The sequence below is a fragment of the Gadus morhua genome, chromosome 16 (assembly GCF_902167405.1).
Source record: "Gadus morhua chromosome 16, gadMor3.0, whole genome shotgun sequence".
NCBI classification, from domain to species: Eukaryota; Metazoa; Chordata; class Actinopteri; order Gadiformes; family Gadidae; genus Gadus; species Gadus morhua.
The window spans coordinates 30,587,603-30,605,938 of NC_044063.1; the positions used below are offsets into that span (position 1 = coordinate 30,587,603).

Consider the following 18,336-nt stretch of genomic DNA (forward strand, 5'->3'; position numbering starts at 1 on the left):
TCGGGAAACGGTCCAAAGAAATTCACGATGGTTTGCAAGATCCATCGTGAGAATGATCGTACGAGCGAAGATCCATCAATATCGGGAAACTAGGCCCTGGCCTTTTTTATAGTAAATCAAGCCTTGTGAACTATGATGCCAATATATAAAGGTTATATGACAAAAATAAATAGAATGAGACACCGTATCTCGTCACAAGTGCTCTAGCATCAGAACTTGGTTAAATGGTCCAAGAAACTCTCAGATTTATTTGGATGCATCACTGTGAACACTGCCTAACAGGCCAGGCTCGCCCTTATCCCAGCATTATACTAATTGTACTTCATAACAGCAAGAGCCATCACATCACAGAACGCAATCGTTCCGCTCAATTGTTATCTTATGCCAGGGAAAACAATATCATGCACGGCAGCTCTGCGTCCAAGATGATAATGGTTGGATTTTTGATTCTCTTGACCCAAGACGTCGTGTGTTGGATCATATGGTTCGTATTGTTGTAACGTTTGCATTGAAGCCAGTGTCCATCAAAACTAGTTGTCCTTTTTGTCTTCACTGTCCTCAGTGTTCTGGTAAAGAATAAAGAGACACAAATGTTGTTTGTTAATCCGTAGGTGGCTGGTGGAAGTAATAGAATTCTGATGACCTTACGAGGACGGAGGAGGGTGAATTTTCAGCGTTTTCAAGCAGATCAAGATTTAATGAATAGAGGCGATTACGCTCTCTACGTAAAAGCATTCAAACCTAATATAATGGATCAAGTAGTGTTATGATAGGATTATTGGTTATAAACAAGTTTGCTGTGACTTGTAATTTGTTATTTCGTCTAACGGATACTTTGGTTAGGAAAGGTCAGAAGCTTAATATCAGGGGGTGGGTGGATGGCAGAGGCCCTGTGTCGGGTGTCAGTCACCTGTAGCAGTTGGTGCTTATTCAGAAGGCTATCATACTCTCTGGCCAATCCGTCTGACTGTCTCTTCACCGCCTCGGCATCTGACTGGGACTCCTTCAGCGCTGAGAAGGAAACGTGGTTGAAATCTCAGCCACACATTTACAGCCACTTACCAACTTTCAGCATCTGCGTCGCTATCCAGACTCATAGCGTAATGACAAAGAGCTGAAAAACACATGCCAGGGACCAGATGTGTGCATGTGTGTACTGACCTTCGCCTGAGGTCTTTAATTCTTCTTTAAGCATCTCCACCTCTTTCTTCAACTGCTCCCTGCCCTCTGTGGTAGACTTATCCCCCTTCCCTTCAGTCAGGGTCTGAATCACATATAGTCATCAGCATAAATGGTTGGTTGAATTATTCAGATCCGGATTACGATCTGGGCGATCTCTAGATATTCAAGCATTCTCTTCAAAAATTACAATAAAAACATTATTTTCCATTAATATCAATGAGGAATTGTCTTTATGATTGTTTAACCAATTAAATATCGCCCAAAACAATCGTGCTTACGTTTTTTTCAAAGATCAACCAGCTCTAGTCATCCAACCAACATGCATCAAGAACGGGTCTGACTGGGAAAATCTTTAGCTATTAGACGTTCACCAGGATAAATGTATACCGCCTTACTTGTTTTAGAAGCTCATTGTTCTCCATGTTCTTTATGACTGCCTGGTTATTGCTGTCGGCCTGTATCTGGAGGGCGGCGGAGGTGAGGTGCAATGTGGCCAGCTGGTTTATTAGGGTGACCATTCGCCTCACCACCCTGCAAAATATCACATGTCCATTGGATCACAAGGCTCCCTTTGAATCCCCATCGGTCATATTTGGCTTTAATATTTCCGGTGTGTCGCATTGTTATTGGATATCATTCGTTGGATATGATTTGCTGTTTTGGTTCAAGTTTAAGTATTTTATTGTCCTGTACACAGAGAAATGCAGGATTAAACTGAGCACTGAAAAGCTTGAGACAATGCACTGGGAAATACTAAACAAACTACCATAAAGCCTAAACACCTGAAAGCCAGGTGATATTAAACATAAACTATGTAAATCGATACACCATGGGGTAACCTTTTACACAGGAATATTACATACAAATAAAACAAATACACAGAATAGCAAAAAATGGATACACCAGTCCAGCAGCAGTGTTTCCAGTGTTTTGTGTTTTGACTAATGACTTAGTCAAAGTGTTCAAGGAGCAGGGGGTCTTCGGTGAGGGTTCCAGTTCGCAATAATCTATACAACCACCTGATGCCGTCGTTTCAATTCCATTCAAAAAGCTTTATGGCACGACTATTGTTTTGTACAGTATTACCGATGCATTATTAGGGGTCCGAGCAGCGAAGCTGCATGGTCCCCTATTGTTTCTGTAACGTGTTTTTTTCCCTCAAATTCTGTAAAAGTCCTACTGCAGCCTATACCGTAAATCTAAAACTCTTGAAATGTTCAGGTATGGTTACCAATAACCCCCACTACCCATGAACCCACATTTGTGGTCCTGCACCCAAAGGTATTGTGGTATTGTAAAAAAGAATGAATTAGGCTTATTTCTCCTCACCAGATTGACCTGGACTCAAAATTCTTTCATAATGTTAATCTCTAAAATCAGATGCATCTTTTTCACCCTGGTCTTCTGATCTAAAAATGTTTACTTTTCCCACAATTTCATAGAAAAGCCAAACTTCCACAGTCTCAACCCATTTTGCCTATATGAGCATTTTCTTATTGTATAACTACCATACAGCTATTATTAGGTTGATACCATTAACAGTGCAAATTTTCAGATCTGTGCTCTTTTAAGAAAGCCCTTAAATCTCTTGTGAAATGTGTGCTTGGAGTTTTCTTGATGTTGTGTGCTTATCAATAGACATTTTCACCATGTGAATGAGGCTTCATGCAGTTCAGGAATGTCAGTGCCTCAACAGGATAATGCCTTGTACTGGTGATCCTTAGCTTGAGAGTTCGAATCCTGATTAGAGCATTATGAACAAGCTGAACATGACATTCTGTCATTTCCAGTCATTTAAGAAACACAATATTGAACAGTGTTCCTGATGAGAAATTCATCAGGCAATCAACATTCCGACTCATTCATTTCCACAAATCTGACTGCCAAGACACAGTATGGCATTAGGGGAACTTCTTCGTTAACCGTTTTTCCTTCATAATTAAGTCTGTCATATTTATATTTCTTCCGTTAGTGTTCTTGACTATCAAGGTTTAATTTCCCAAAAATTTCAAAGATTTTTCAGGAATATGCTTTTAAGAAAGCCCTTAATTCACTTGAGAAATGTGTGCTTGGAGGTTTCTGGATGTTTTATGCTCATCAATAGACATTTTGACCATGTGAATGAGGCTGCAGTTCAGGTTTATCCGTGGCTCAATGGGATAATGCCTTGTACAGGTGATCCTTGGGTTGAGAGTTCGAATCCTGATTATAGTATTATGAACAAGCTGTACATGACATTCGGCCATTGCTTGCAGCTCACCTGAAAGCCGAGGCACAGTATTGCATTAAGTGGAACATCTTCATCAACATCTTTCCTTCATAATTAATTGTCATGTATATCTTCCATTAGTGTGTTCTTGACTTTTAATTTTGTTCGGACCCCGTTAATCACCTCTTGCGGTTATATTTAATCTTTAATTTTTGTACTTGATAGAAGTATGTTTTCTTTCCCTAAGAGTGTTTTGCACTTTGTTATTGCATAATAATTAAAACATATTTATTTAAAAACATACTGATATATATATATATATATATATATATATATATTTATTAATAATTATTATTATTTATTTTTTTTCATCTAACCCTAACCCTTTTTTTTTACATTGGTAGTAACGGCGGGGCCCTACTGTTGTTAAGGCCTTAACCATACAGTACTGGGGGAAACACTGAGCAGTGTACGGTGAATAATAAGCAGAATTTAAAAAAGTATCCAACATATTAAAGTCCAGTTGTAAATACCGTCCTTAAGAAGAGGAAAGAGGAACTGAAGATGTCTTTCAGTGATGATGGGTAAAGCTAAACATGGAAGCGTTAGGATGGGTGTGTTTGTTTCAGTGGTCTAGACTCACAGCCAGAGGAAGAGCGAGAAGCCAGAGATGTAAAGGTTCCGCTGGGCTCCAAAGAGCTTCATGTACACGTGGTCATACCGGACCGCGCCAACCTTTGGATCTCTGCCAGGCTCCATGTTGGAGTACTTCCTAACTTCTCGCACGGCGTCTGAAGGGACAAATAATGGGAATATACAACTTTAACATGACTTAATGCAACATTTGTTTGTACAGGAACGTTTTCTCAAAGCAATACCAGTAGTAAAACAAATTACAACAAAACGGCAACAATCAAAGGACAAGATTCGTCAAGACCATCCGCTACATTTCCATTGAACGTCAGTGGTTAGGTCATGGCAACCAACAATTGGATATAAACCAACAAGGTTAACTGTTCCTTGATGTCAATCAATCTGATGCACCGGTATAGTACCGTGCAAAAAAGGCAGAGTTACCATGCTCTCCAAAGAGGTGAAATGAATCATGGTGTTGATGACAGATATAGTGAACAATGCTAAGGGGACATGGCATCTCTGATTACCACACATCACTCTTTGCCGAGCACGATGGACTGAAGTTGTAGCAGCGGTGGCTAAAAATGCCATGGCTGACATATGGATACATTTTAAGAATGGATTATATAATCCATAAACAGTGACAAAGCACTGCCACTCACTCATTCAGAGAACTGGGGACCTATGAAAAATCTGATTGGTTTCTTACCAAGGAAGAGAACAATAAGAAAGATGATCATGGCCAGAAACCCCTTGTTCCAGAACCTCGCCACACTGTTCCAAATGTTCAGCTTGAATATGCTCTGCCATCTGTAACATATGATAACCACACAATAAGATTCATAACCAAGTGATAAATCATACACAATTGATCAAACTAAGACACACACACACACACACACACAAACACCTTACCTTGTAGCAGAAATAAAGGGCAAACATAGCAGGATAACAATGCCAATCTCCCCATAAAGGAACACGGCCACGGCTTTCCACTGTAGAGTCATATCTCTAGTGGCAGATTCTGAAGAAAGGGGAAAACAAGTCTATTAGAGCGACAACGCTAAACACAACATTATAATAAAAGGTCAGCTCCCTCACGTTAACATTTGCTGTTGACACAGAAACCCAAGTTATTCATGTAATACTCAATGACAGCCAGGTGTACAAGGCATTCATGTAATACTCTATGACAGGTAGGGCTGGCCCGAATTATTCGAATATTCGAATACTCGGAAAATTAGTATTCGAAGCTTAAATCAGTATTTGGAGCTTCGTTGTTACACGTAGGCCTACGTGACGTTACCAGAGCGAGGGAGGCAAACTATAAGCGACACCAAGCAGAGAAGCGAGAGAGGCTGAGGAAGAATAGATATCTTGTTTCCCTTTACTTTATAACATCATTAGCGGGATCTCGGGAGGAAAAGAAATGCTTAGTGAAATGCTAACCTTAGCTTAGTTTGTTTACGTTCGCTGTACAGCGCCGCGCCAATCAACTGTGACTGGCTTGCTGCAGAGCGTGAGCGTCTTGCGAATACCCGGTCAATATAATGGATATAATATGGACACATAAGACAATCAATATTCGGTATTGTTATGGATTTATTTTACAAATTCCCTGAAAAGATGCACGTTCCAGAATGAATTGAAAAGCTCCCGCAAGGGCTGAGATGGCAGAGGACAGCTGATTTGGTACGGTACAACAGCTGTTCGCTTCCACGGGGAAAAACTAAGTAACTCCAACTTACTTAGGCCTACTAATTAACGTTCAAAAGCTATTAAATCTTCAACAATATATGCAGATACTGTCAAAATCGGTTCCAGGGAGTATATAGGGATTGTTAATGTTGTTTTTGATGGTGTGTTTTTCTGGAAGGAGTATTCGAATATTCGCTCGGAAAAACCAACGAGTATTCAAAGCCTGAAAAATGGCATTAGGGCCAGCCCTAATGACAGCCAGGTGTACAAGGCATACAAGTAACACTCTCAATGAGAGCCAGGTGTACAAGACATACATGTAACACTCAAGAGCCACATCTACGAGCCAGGTGTACGCAGAATAAGAATTTCGAATTACTTTGAATCCATCTTATTGTACACAACAGGACACATCTTAGGCTTGGTTCCTCAACAGCCGTAGCAACAATACAAGATAAAGTCAAAATATTTGTATACATCATTTTTATAAGACAAAATAAAAATAATAATAATGGCAGCATAGATCACAATAATAAATATTTATAATGAAATAAAGTAATTCATAAAAAGAAACTAAAACAGTGTAAGTTAATAATAAAAAAATACTATAATAATTAAAGCTGCGAGCAGCATTTTACGGGTGCCAAGCCTAAAGCCGACCAATAAGACCCCGTCAGACCATTAAGACCCTAACAGACCATTAAGACCCTGACGCAGACCATGAAGAACCTGTCAGACCATTAAGACTGTGACGCAGACCATTAAGACCCTGACGAAGACAATTAAGACCTTTTTTGTTTGCATAGGTTTGACAATGCTGGGATAACATCAGCTTGGATCTGTTAATGGGCGAACAAAATTTCATGAACGTACGTCCTCCACTCTGTCGGGTAATACTTTCCAGTCAGGTCCGATGAAATTTGCATATTTAATACATTCGTTATACGGAGCTGCACAATTCCACAACCATTACCGTCAACACCCGGCCCCCTTCTTCTTCTACGCCACTTTTGCTGAACTGCGACTGTCAACATCCGGGATAATATACCAGTAACAGGGCTCTCACGCATTCGGCGTGAGACACACGCAATTCAACCCATGCACACGCTCACTAGGGCTGGGATAAACGATTATTTTTTAAACGATTCATCTAGCGATTATTTTTTGATGCATCGATTAATCTAACGATTCATTTTTTCAGTCCGATTCGATTTCGATTCGATTGGATTATCTCCCCATTAATTGACTAATAGCAATTTATACATGTTGATTGACATAAAATATGAATTCCTTAACATTTCAATACATGTTTATTGCCTTTAAATTCCAAAATAAAAGTTCAAAGTGATGCAATTCTACGGTGCTCGGTCATCTGCAGCTGCTACCAGGTGGCGCCTCTTCAGGTGCTGGTGAATTGCCGTGGTGCTAGAATGGAAAGTCATCTCCATTTTGCAAAGACGACATATCACGGAATCGTTTCCTTTTACATTAAATAATTCCCATACTTAGAGGAACGAGTGCGTGGCGCCTTGCACTTATGAAAGTCTGAGGAGCCGCTCGCGTTGCTACTACGCTCCGGCGCCGCCCATCTTTTTTTCTTTTTTTTTTATCGACGCGCATTTTTCGCGTCGGCGTAATTTATGCGTCGACGTAATCGATTACGTCGACGCGCCGTCCCAGCCCTAATGCTCACACGCCACCACACTTCGTATTTCTCACGCAGAGAAATTACCAGGATAGCGCCCGCTATTTAACAGTGTTACATGTAGGAATCAAATGGGTTTCCCGTACGTAGAGTAACCAGACGTCCTCTTTTGCCCGGACATGCCCTCTTTTTGAGACACTTTTAAAAAATGTGTGGCGGAATTTCAAAGGCCGCTACCTCATACATGTTCACATTGAATTTGCGTTGTGTTTCTCTGGGTCGTTCACAAACTAGTTAGGCTACGCCCTCCCCTACTCAGTTTGGTTCGCTTTGCATTGGTGGAACTGAGTAGGGGGAGTGGTTAAGTAGAGCCTTCAGATTGGACGGTTTGACTTACTAATGCCGCTTTTCCACTGCATGGTACCAGCTCAACTCAGCTCGTATCTGGTACCTGAAGTGGCTGCTTTTTTTAGTACCGCCTCTCTCTAGGTTCCAAGCGAGCTGAGCCGATGCTAAAAGGTGACGTCGGCAGACGGCCGGCCACTGATTGGCCAGAGAGTGTGACGAAGTCACACTCTGTTGTATATACTCCAACACTCTCCGGGACTTTTCTAGTGTATTTTGTCTCGCCGCGTGCAGCCTTCTCTGACTCTCTTCTCTTTTGTGTCTGACAAAAAGCACCAGACCGAGCAGCACGAATACCATCGCATCGATGTCCTCCATTGTTGTCATGTGGGTTCTGTCCATGTGTGGGTTGCGTAGGTGTTGTTTGCGTCCCGTACAAAAATACGTCACGGCCCTTTCGTGCAGCCGACCCCGCCCACGTCCAGGAGGTACTATTTGCGGTGGAAAACGACCCGTGCTGCTACCGTGTCGAGTCGAGTCGTGTCGAGTCGAGTCGAGCTACATGTGCGGTGGAAAAGCGGCATTAGTTACCGTCAGGTTTTGTATTTTTTTTTTTGCCATTATTGTTTTATAGGGACAAACATTAACAAATTTCTCCTACAGGGGATTGATAACGTTCGATCTATTGAACAGAAAGAAACACTTCGTCATACTTTACACACTTTACCACAGCATTGGCCTACTGAATGCCACAGATATATTTTCAGCATTGGACTGAATGCCACATAAATATATAATTATGTTTTTGCACTTTTGCAACGTTTAAAAGTTCAGGGTGTAAAGTTCAAGTATATGCCTCTACTTGTATTTCTTAAGCCAATAGCCTTTTGAGGCAGTGTTTTTTATTAGTGTTAAGGGCCAATAATGCTTACTATCATACGTTAGTTACCATGTCTGTGGACACATTTGTATGCAGTCACATGTAAATATAAAAAAACAAATGTTCCTATTGACTTATGATGGTGTAGCCATGCATGTTGTTTTATTGTTAATATGTCAATTCATTTTTTATTGAAAATACTTTGTATAGATGAATTATCCCCAAACTTGTCATCGTAACACCTTTGACATAAACATGACTTAACATGGCAGATACCTGTGTATTGTTTATCATATGCGGTAAGAGTGTAACATTTTCAACTCAGTTCCTTGGTAGCACCTACTTACATTAAGAATCACTTCTGATGGAAAAAATGATGTGTATGAAAAACACTTTTCTTATCTATTGTTACTATTATATTGTTTAAAATGTACGCATATATTAAAAAAATATCTAGCGTATAAAAAGTGGCTGGTAAAAAAGATGAGTGGCTGGTGGGCAAACAAGTTAATTTCCATCTCTGTATTGCACCTGTTATGGAATAGGGAGAGACGTCGGGAACCCGACGCAGTCTATTCATAATATTGTATAGACAGGGCTCCAGAGTGCGCCTAATTTGGGCGCACATGCGCCTAGAATTGGGGGCAGTGTGACCAAATATTGTATTTGGACGCACCGGTGCGACTGAACATTTATCTGGTATAATATTTTTTTTTTTTGACCACGGAAGAGGCAGTGAATGAACTATTGATTAGACAGCGATTTATTAGATACCTAATAAACCGTTGGAACACGCAAGACCGGTAACCATAGCAACGCCGGTAAACAAACCCGTGAAGCCCAATCCAGTGGCCTGTACTACGAAGCTCGATTAGAGGGTTAGCGAGGTGGGATGTTGAGCTGAAAGCCTGGGTTAGCTGTACCACGAAAGTCGATCTCTTTAAGCGTCGGTGTATCACCATGGTGACTTACGCTCGCAACCAAACCTGGTCGGGAGCAGCTTTTCAGCTTAGTCTACCCGGAGATCGGCTACTTATATCGGCGTGCGCAGCTTCCTAGCCCCTCCTCCGATAATGGCGTCACCATTTGTGGGTGTTCCGGTGGACCTCGGCGCACTTATCGTACAGGCGTCTCTCCGGAGACAGAGGGTTTTTCGGGAGAGAACCGATCCCTTGGCATTGTCTGACGATAATCTTTATGAGAGATACAGATTCTCATCAGAGGGTATTCGTTATTTGATCCTCCTTGTTGGACCTTATGTAGTCAATGCTACACAAAGACACTCATTCGGAATACAATTATCTGTTCGGCATAGAATTACATGCCGAATAGAAGAGGTGGTGTATTCCGTTTTAATCGACATGTATACACTTATTCCGAACAGATTGGGGAGCAGCTGCAGTAGTTCGTAATTGGTCCACTGAGCTCCGTTGGTACTTTTATACACACCGAACTTGACCGCTGTCAAGGAAAGTGGATTTATTGCCTGATTCACGTCTTCGTTCGCAAGTAGTCCGGTAAGCGTGTCCGGTTGCTAAGCGGCGGGCCATAGATATGTTTATTAATGAAATGTTCGCGTATCGTAGTGTCCCTCGGTGTCCGAGATAACTGTAAATGAGTAGGCTACTACTAGTACTTTTGCAGGCTGAACGTTAAAATACTTCTTAACTTGGAGAGACCACTCTCTCCCACCAGTCTTGGCTGCGGACTCGCATTCAAATTCCTCTTGTTTGCGGCGAAGGTGGGGGTAAATATAAAGATCAGACTTAGCTGTGCTGTCCTTCTTAATTGAAGGAGCAGGCAGAGAAAAGCTCTCTCCTGCTGTGCTTTCATTAAAATCAAATTCACAATGCCAAATAGTGATAAGACGTCCATTATGTCGCCGCCGGTCCAGAGATGTGAAAGGTATGCGCAAGAGACATAACGGACACTTGTGTTACTGCCAGGTTTACAGTAGGGGATCACATTTTAGGAACAGGGGCCGTATTCACAAAGGATCTTAGGGCTAAAAGTAGGTCCTAACTGGCGAATTTAGGAGTAACTCCTAAAAATAATGGGCGTGTCACTCTTAAATTTAGGACTCCTAACTTTTTTCACTAAGAGCAATTCACAAAGTATTTTAGGACTAAAAGTAGCACCTAAGTCTAGGAGAGCTTAAAAGTCCTCAAGAGGACTCCTAACTCAGTAAGACCTATTCACAAAGAATCTTAAAATGCCTGCGAGACGAAATGTTAGGGTATTCAACTTATTGTGGAGTTAATGCGCGATGCAATAACATCCCCGACTAACAGGAATAATCCGATTAGTCCCGAAATAAAATGTTATAAAAATTATAAGTTATAAAAAAAAATATATAACTTATAAAAAATAAAAATAATTGCGCCATCAAAAGACGAGGACGTGTTCGTCAATAGGAAGAAAGTGCATTCCATCAACACGCAGGTTGTTTTTGATGCAAATTTTAACATAGCCTACTGGATGTTGTTGCAAAGTGGCCTGGATCTTCAGCTACCCATGATTCGCGCATTTTAATGGTGAGCGGTCTGAGGCAGCTTTTTGAGATGTACCAGTTGGGTGTCACTTGCTGGGTGACAGTGACTATCCATGCAAGACGTGGCTCTAGACACCCTACCTTAATCCACAACCGGGAGCACAGTTAAAGTGTAACATGTAAGTGATTAAGATTACGCTTAGTCCTATGCGTAAAACACATCGTATTGGCTCTTTGCGAGCACACAAACATACACGAAATGTTGTGGAGAGAGGAATTGGGCAGATGAAACGTCGGTTTCATGTCCTCCACGGCGAAATACGCCTCAACCCAGAGAGGGCAAGCACAGTAATCACTCTATGTGCCATTCTACACAACCTTTGCAAGCGGAGGAACATTCCACAGCCAGACGATGATGATGATGATGATGATGGCGATCAACATTACAAGGAATTTGGCCGTGTGGAACCAGGTGGACTGGCATTTAGGGATCACTTTGAAAACAAATTTTAGGTAAACACCTTCGCACAAATCAGTCAACACTTGGGTAGTTCGTAACATTTATTTTCTTTTAGATTTCACGTATTTTTATTGTTTGCTTTCTCTCTCTCTTGAACGTGCAGGCTACAACGTCATTATCGTGGTCTGCACAAAATTGTCATCATGCGTGTATTCTGCTAACTGCACTATAACTACTTAATAGGAATTAATTTCTAGCCTAGGCTATTTCCTTGTTTTTCGGTGATTCAGTGGGCTCGTCTGAACAACCAATCACCGAATTGGCCGCTTCTAAACTCGTGCACGAGAATTGACGTAATCCATAGCAACGGCGCGTCACTCTTAGTTCACTCTTTGTGATTTATCCTTAGTAAGAGTAGGTCTCAGCGGCTTTGTGAATAACTTTTAAGAAAAAACTCCTACGTAAAATGTTTTAGCGCGAGTTAGGAGCACTCCTAGCGGTAAGATAAAATGCTTTGTGAATACGGCCCCAGATCTATTCCGCATAGACATCTATGTGGATCAGATGTGCCATGTAAACGCTGCTAGTGTTGCGTAGTGTGTCTGTGTTTCAAGTTCGAAGGTGTCCCCGCACGTACAACGTACATTAACCTATAGTCCAGTGCCGTGTTGTCCATTATCCCTTATATAACCGCTATGTCAGTGACACAATTAGGCCTAGGCATTTTTTATTCTACAAATTCATATTATAGCTGTGAGAATTGTTAGAGGGTTACACCTCCATAGTCGGAAAACCAAATCATAGGCTAGATTCACCTGAAATTATTCAAATGGATGCTTACAACTTACCACATTGAATAATATTTTATATTTATTTTTGACTTGGCCCCATGTTCGTAGGAGCAAACATGGGGCCCCACATGGTAAAAGGGATGATGATACATAATATTTTTTAGACAATATGCAGAATTTTTTACCAGCACGCCACCCTAGCCATATTATGGGCAACCGTGTTCCCCGTGGCTGTGATTTGAACTTTGAATTCTTCGTAGGAGTTCATTATAACACACTGCTCGGGGTGAGTCAAATGAAAACCTGGTTCAACTAATTGAATCTAAAGTGAGCGTTGTGGTACCATTTAACTCTGATTGCGAGTTGTCGCTCTGTCGAGCCAGGTTTTCCCAAGAAAGCCTGGGTATGTTCAGCGAGGTTTGTGGTATACCCCCCAGGTCTTACTGAAGGCATTTATGTAATGGTCAAAATATTATTAATCAGTGGCGTAAATATCGACGCTGCAACCGGTGCAGCTGCCCGGGGGCCCAGACGCTGTCACCCCCCTCAACAACTCAGCGCAAGGCAGGCACGGTCCAACGCCCCCCCCCCCTCTCAACAACTCACAACTTGGGTGCACCATAAATACGTGCTGGTGCACCCAAATTAAAAATGTAGGCGCACCAGTGAACCCAAGGAAAAAGTTAGTCTGGAGCCCTGATAGACCATGGAAGAGGCAGTGAATGAAGTATTGATTAGACAGCGATTTATTAAATACCTAATAAACCGTTGGAACAAAGAAGACCGGTAACCATAGCAACGCCGGTAAACAAACCCCGCAAAGCCCAATCCCTACGAGAGCTCCCCGCGCTACGCCCATCCGGAGGCGCACAGAGCTTTTGGCTGCGATATTATGTATACAAGAATTATATTATATACCATTATATATAGAGCTTCGGGAGTCACAAACGGCAACAATCACTTTCTCCTCCATGGTGCGGTTCACCCCGGACTGCACTACAGGGAACGGTTGGCCGGTTGAACGCTGATTGGCTGTTACGTTATGCATGTCTCCCTCATTGGCCACGCTGTTGAACGCAGATTGGCTGTCATCATGCGAATGTCGCGGCAAATCCTCGTGAACGCGCTTGCCTGTGCAGGGCGAAGTGTCGCTTGACAAATCAAAACTTGTCGCAGGTTTTCTCACGCGAAAGATTCGCCTGATTCGTGTCTCTACTTTGACTTTGTATGGAGTCTTGTCGCCCCTTCGCGTTTGGTGGGAACGCACCGTCTACCCCAGGGGTGGCCAACCAGTCAGAGACTAAGAGCCACATTTTTTACTGTGTTACTGCAAAGAGCCACATCATACACACGGGTACACATGAACATTAGGGATGGGCCGATAGTCGATTCTATCGACGATCGACGATGGAATCAAGTAGCCGATAAAAAGGCGATAATTATATTTTAATAATTAATTGTTATTTTATTATTTTTTATTATTTTTTTTTTAAAAGCGCTGTGGTAGCTATTTTTTCAACTTAAAAAGCCCCGCAAATTGTAATTGAAATTAACTGGCACCGGTGGAAAACATACTATGTAGCGCTGACCTGCCGTATTCACTCACTGCTGCGAGAGGAGAGGGGAGGGGCTCGAAACATACCGGTCTGCTCGCACGGCGAAATGACATCACACCCCGCTGCACCATTTCCGGGTCACAGCTGTGGTACATGAGCTGTGTTCGAAATCGTTCCCTATTCACTCACTCACTATTCACACTTTCGCAAATGCAGCCATCATCGCTTCTTTTACATCCATTCCACGGGTTCGTTCCTTCAATGGCACAATGTCAAGGAGTTCTTCTCTGATATGACACTCACTTGATACCGACCGTGCAAATATTGCCAACTGTGGCTTGTCCTGAATGTCGCAAGACTCGTCCAATGCGCCACTAAAATATTTGCATTCTTGAAGATCGGAGTGCAACTGCGATTCAATAGCCGTGTTAATGTCCGATATTCTGCGTTCAACAGTGTGGCGGGACAGTTGGACATCTGACACCATTAGTTTTAGTTTGTCGTTTTCAGGAGACAAGATTTTAACAACGTCACTTAGACGTTTTTTTACAAACTCCCCTTCATTGTATGGCTTTTTAGCTTGTGCAATGTTCCAAGCCAGTTGATAAGATGCCAGCGTTAGGGTCTCTGAGTGCGTCGTAGATTTTTGGAACATCTGTGTGCTTTTCTGCGTGCCTTTTCAAAGCGATTAACTTGTGCTTGCGAAGTTCAGTCCCTTTCCGAAATTCCTGGTCGAAGTTAGCATAGAGTGAGCTGAAGTGGCGCTGAAGATTTGAAGCCTTGAATTGCGCTAATGACAACTGGCATATAAGGCAGAATTGCTCTCCCACTCTGTCAAAAACGTCCTGTGTTCCTCTTCATATTTCCTTTTTGCTGTGCATTTTTTACCTGCCATTTTTGGAGCGTAGCCTACTTGACGCAAATTGTTTACTCATGGGAAGGAGCTCTGTCACGTTAAAATTGTACCGGGGGCGAAAATTGTACCGGCCTACGTCATCAGTTGTTGACAATTTGACAACTAATTTGATTGGGTTGTCCGTTGCCGGGCAGGTTTCAAAAAACATTCGGCTCATGTTTCCAAAGACGAAATAACATAATACAGATAACGGATCGCTAGATAACACTGGTTTTTACTTTATATTTGTATTGTATTGAATTGTTTAATCGAATTTAGTTAGTAAACTGAGTGTTTAAAGCACGTTTCAAAAACCATTCGCGCTTATGTTGCCGAACACCAAATAACATAATACAGATAACGGATCGCTAGATAACACTTGTTTTTACTTTATATTTGTACTGTATTGAATTGTTTAATCGAATTTAGCTCGTAAACTGAGTGTTTAAAGCAGGTTTCAAAAACCTGCCTTGTCACGCTCAATGAAGGAGTGCAATGAACGAGCATGAAAGTTTGCGAATGTTCAAGAACCTCCCTACGTCATTCAACGCGATCGCCCGTTGCCAGGCAACAAACGATCGCGTCGTCTGTTGCCAGGCAGGTTTGGAATTTGTCAACAACTGATGACGTAGGCCGGTACAATTTTCGCCCCCGGTACAATTTTAACGTGACAGCTCCTCCAAGCTGAGCAGGCCATTTTATGTTGCATCAACACCAAACGTTTGTGAACGTTATTTTGCGTCATCAATTAAAACGTTAGCGAACATGCACACACATACAAAAAAAAAAAGGATTAAAAAAAATAAAAATAAAAAAAATATATATATATATATATTTAACACAAAATTTGATGTGAACTGAAGAGCCGCACGAAACGAGGCAAAGAGCCGCAGGTTGGCCACCCCTGGTCTACCCACTGCACTAAAAATATGCAAAATAGACATATGCTGCAATGCCATGCAAACATAGCCCGTGCTCACTACTAGTTTAACCTACATTTTAACCTGTATTACGTGCTGGCCAGGCTCTGAGTCTTTGCGATGCTCTGGTTGAGTTGGATAAGATGAGTAGATGTACAGGTAATCCTCGAACGCCAGACTTCCGAGTCGAACGTAGAAGATCTCCCAGCTTTCTTGCAACATTTCTTGAAGGCAGGCCCCCTTTTTCTCTTCATCTTTCGAAAATCTGATGCTGCTATCCATTTGGATGGTACGCCGGTACATGCAAGTGGTAAGTTGCAAATCTCTGAGCTTTCTTGCGGCATTCAACTGAGGCACACCCCCTTTTAGTCGTAGGATCTCGTCGCTTTCAAAGTAGAGCGAGTAGAGCTGTATAACTCGCAAAGAGGATGGCTACGCCCCTAGTTAATGGGGGTTGAGACGCATTTTCTTTGTATTTGTACCACGTTGGAGGTTTTAATGTCATTTTTAAATGCTCTTACACACATGATTTCATTGCTGCTTTAATCCGGTCACCAATTTATGCATCGCACGGTCTTGCTTTGTGTGCAATTCAATTTAAAGTTGTGTTTTCAAGCTGGTTTGGCAAAGAGGCTATGTTGCTAATGATGAATAGCCTGCTACCAGGGCACAAAACAGGAGCACGCGTGCGAGTGACTTCTCCACAGCGCACTATACTGTGCGTTCACACCAAACGCGAAGGGGCGAAACGATTCCATACAAAGCAGCGACTCCATTTGCAGCGCGACACTTTTGCCCGGCACGGGCGAGCGCGTTCACGTGGATTTCAGGTGGATTGAAATATTTAAACTTTGCCGCGACATTCGCGTGATGACAGCCAATCAGCGTTCAACAGTGTGGTCACTGAGTGACGTGCGTAACGTAACAGCCAATCAGTTTTCAACCGGCCAACCGTTCCCTGCAGTGCAGTCCGGGGTGAACCGCAGCATGGAGGAGAAAATGGATTGTTGCCGTTTGCGACTCCCAGAGCTCTATATAGAATAGTATACAATATAATATAATTGTATTGTATATACAATATCACGGCCAAAAGCTCTGTGCGCCTCCGGGTGGCCGTAGCGCGGGGAGCGCTACGGGAGGGTATAGCAGGGTTTGTTTACCTACGTTGCTATGGTTACCAGTCTTGTGTGTTCCATCAGTTTATTAGGTATCTAAATCGCTGTCTAATCAATACTTCATTCACTGCCTCATCCGTGGTCATTACAATATTATGAATAGACTGCGTGGAGAAAGTTAATGCTGTTACTGTAGACGATAAAGTCTACAAATTCAACCCCCGACTGGTTGAAGGATTTCGGGTGGCTAGTTTATGATGCTAAGAACATGAAAATGTTCTTTACATTTTGTAAGGAAGCCCCATCGGCAATGGCAGGCTCCTCTGTTTATAACGGGGAACCCTAATCTGAAACGCGATTCTGTGGTGAAACAAATCGAGTCCACTAGGCATTCTCGCTGCCCCAATTTCTATATAAATCGCACCCAGCCCAATAACCCTGGTACGGTGGAAGCCGAAATTGGTGCCGCTGTGTGTGTTTCTGCACGCTAATAAATGTTCTAAACAAAAACCTACTGTGCCCCCATTTTTGTTTTTCTGTGCTCCTCCTTTTTACTTAGGGGCACGAGTGATCCTGAAAAAAAAAGTTAGTGTAGAGCCCTGCCTGCTACTACTCCCCCTCGTGGCTCGACAGAAACACAAATGACAAACTGGAAGCAAGGGAAATACGTCGCGTTCTCGCTAAAGCTGGTCGTTCGTACCGGCGTACCATCCAAATGGATAGCAGCATAAACCAGCAGTGATGACCTTTCGGGCAGGTTTGCTAAAGAGGCTAATGTAGCTAACCCTACAATAAACAACGACTAGCCAATTTTATGCCACCATCACAAAGAAGAACAGGAACGCTATGAATGCTCCGAGACCGGAAGTGACGTCAAACGCAACTCGGAAGGCTGGCGTCCGAGGATTCAGGAACACACCATAAGTCATCAAAACTAGACGCAAACCCTGTTTCAACACCTCTCTAATTATGAACATAGAACAGGTCCGTTACAACGTCTACAATGCAACATCAAAACTGCGACTATCTCCCTAGAAATAAAATATTATTATGTCTATAATAAAACGGTATTATCTGGCATCTGTATGGGGCCTGTACAGAACCCAGAAGATCTAACTCGAAGGTTTAACTCGTCTAACTAGTATTACTTACCTTAACTGTTTCAAACGATATCTGCAAGGAGGTGATCACAAAGTCCCCAACGTTTTCTGCTGTCTTAAAGAATCAGTGTGCTAACTATTTCACTAGTGTTCACTTTAGTAACAACGATGACCAACACAAGTTTACAGCTAGGTCCATGGTTTACAGGGGGCTTCAGTCTGTTATCACTTCCGCGTTGGCCTCCGCCCACTGTGACATAGAGTGGCAAAGTCACGCCCCTTCCAGGGAGCCCGTGGGACATATGAGATCGAAAATATGTATGGGTTTCAATGGAGAGAAAGTAATTATCTTCTGGTCGCAGTCTTTATATGCCCCGCATTACACATATGTTGTTTGTGGATTTAAATTATAT

General features: G+C 42.3%; 1 protein-coding gene across 1 annotated transcript; it reads right to left on the reverse strand.

Moving 5' to 3' along the window:
* Positions 1-204: 204 nt before the first annotated feature.
* Positions 205-18,161, reverse strand: bcap29 (B cell receptor associated protein 29). Its single transcript, XM_030381084.1, has 8 exons — positions 17,976-18,161; positions 4,943-5,051; positions 4,737-4,837; positions 4,035-4,182; positions 1,578-1,713; positions 1,162-1,264; positions 911-1,011; positions 205-566 (listed from the first exon to the last, which is right to left on the reverse strand). Exons 2-8 carry the CDS (start codon positions 5,032-5,034, stop codon positions 531-533), a joined length of 717 nt encoding a protein of 238 aa, XP_030236944.1. The 5' UTR covers positions 5,035-5,051; positions 17,976-18,161; the 3' UTR covers positions 205-530.
* Positions 18,162-18,336: the final 175 nt, after the last annotated feature.

Coding starts and splice junctions, on each gene's coding strand:
- bcap29 (XM_030381084.1), bottom strand. CDS start 5,034: ATGACTCTACAGTGGAAAGCCGTGGCCGTGTTCCTTTATGGGGAGATT. Junction 4,183..4,736: donor TCTTATTGTTCTCTTCCTTG/GTAAGAAACCAA, acceptor TTGTCCCTTCAG/ACGCCGTGCGAGAAGTTAGG. Junction 567..910: donor ATAAGCACCAACTGCTACAG/GTGACTGACACC, acceptor ATTCTTTACCAG/AACACTGAGGACAGTGAAGA.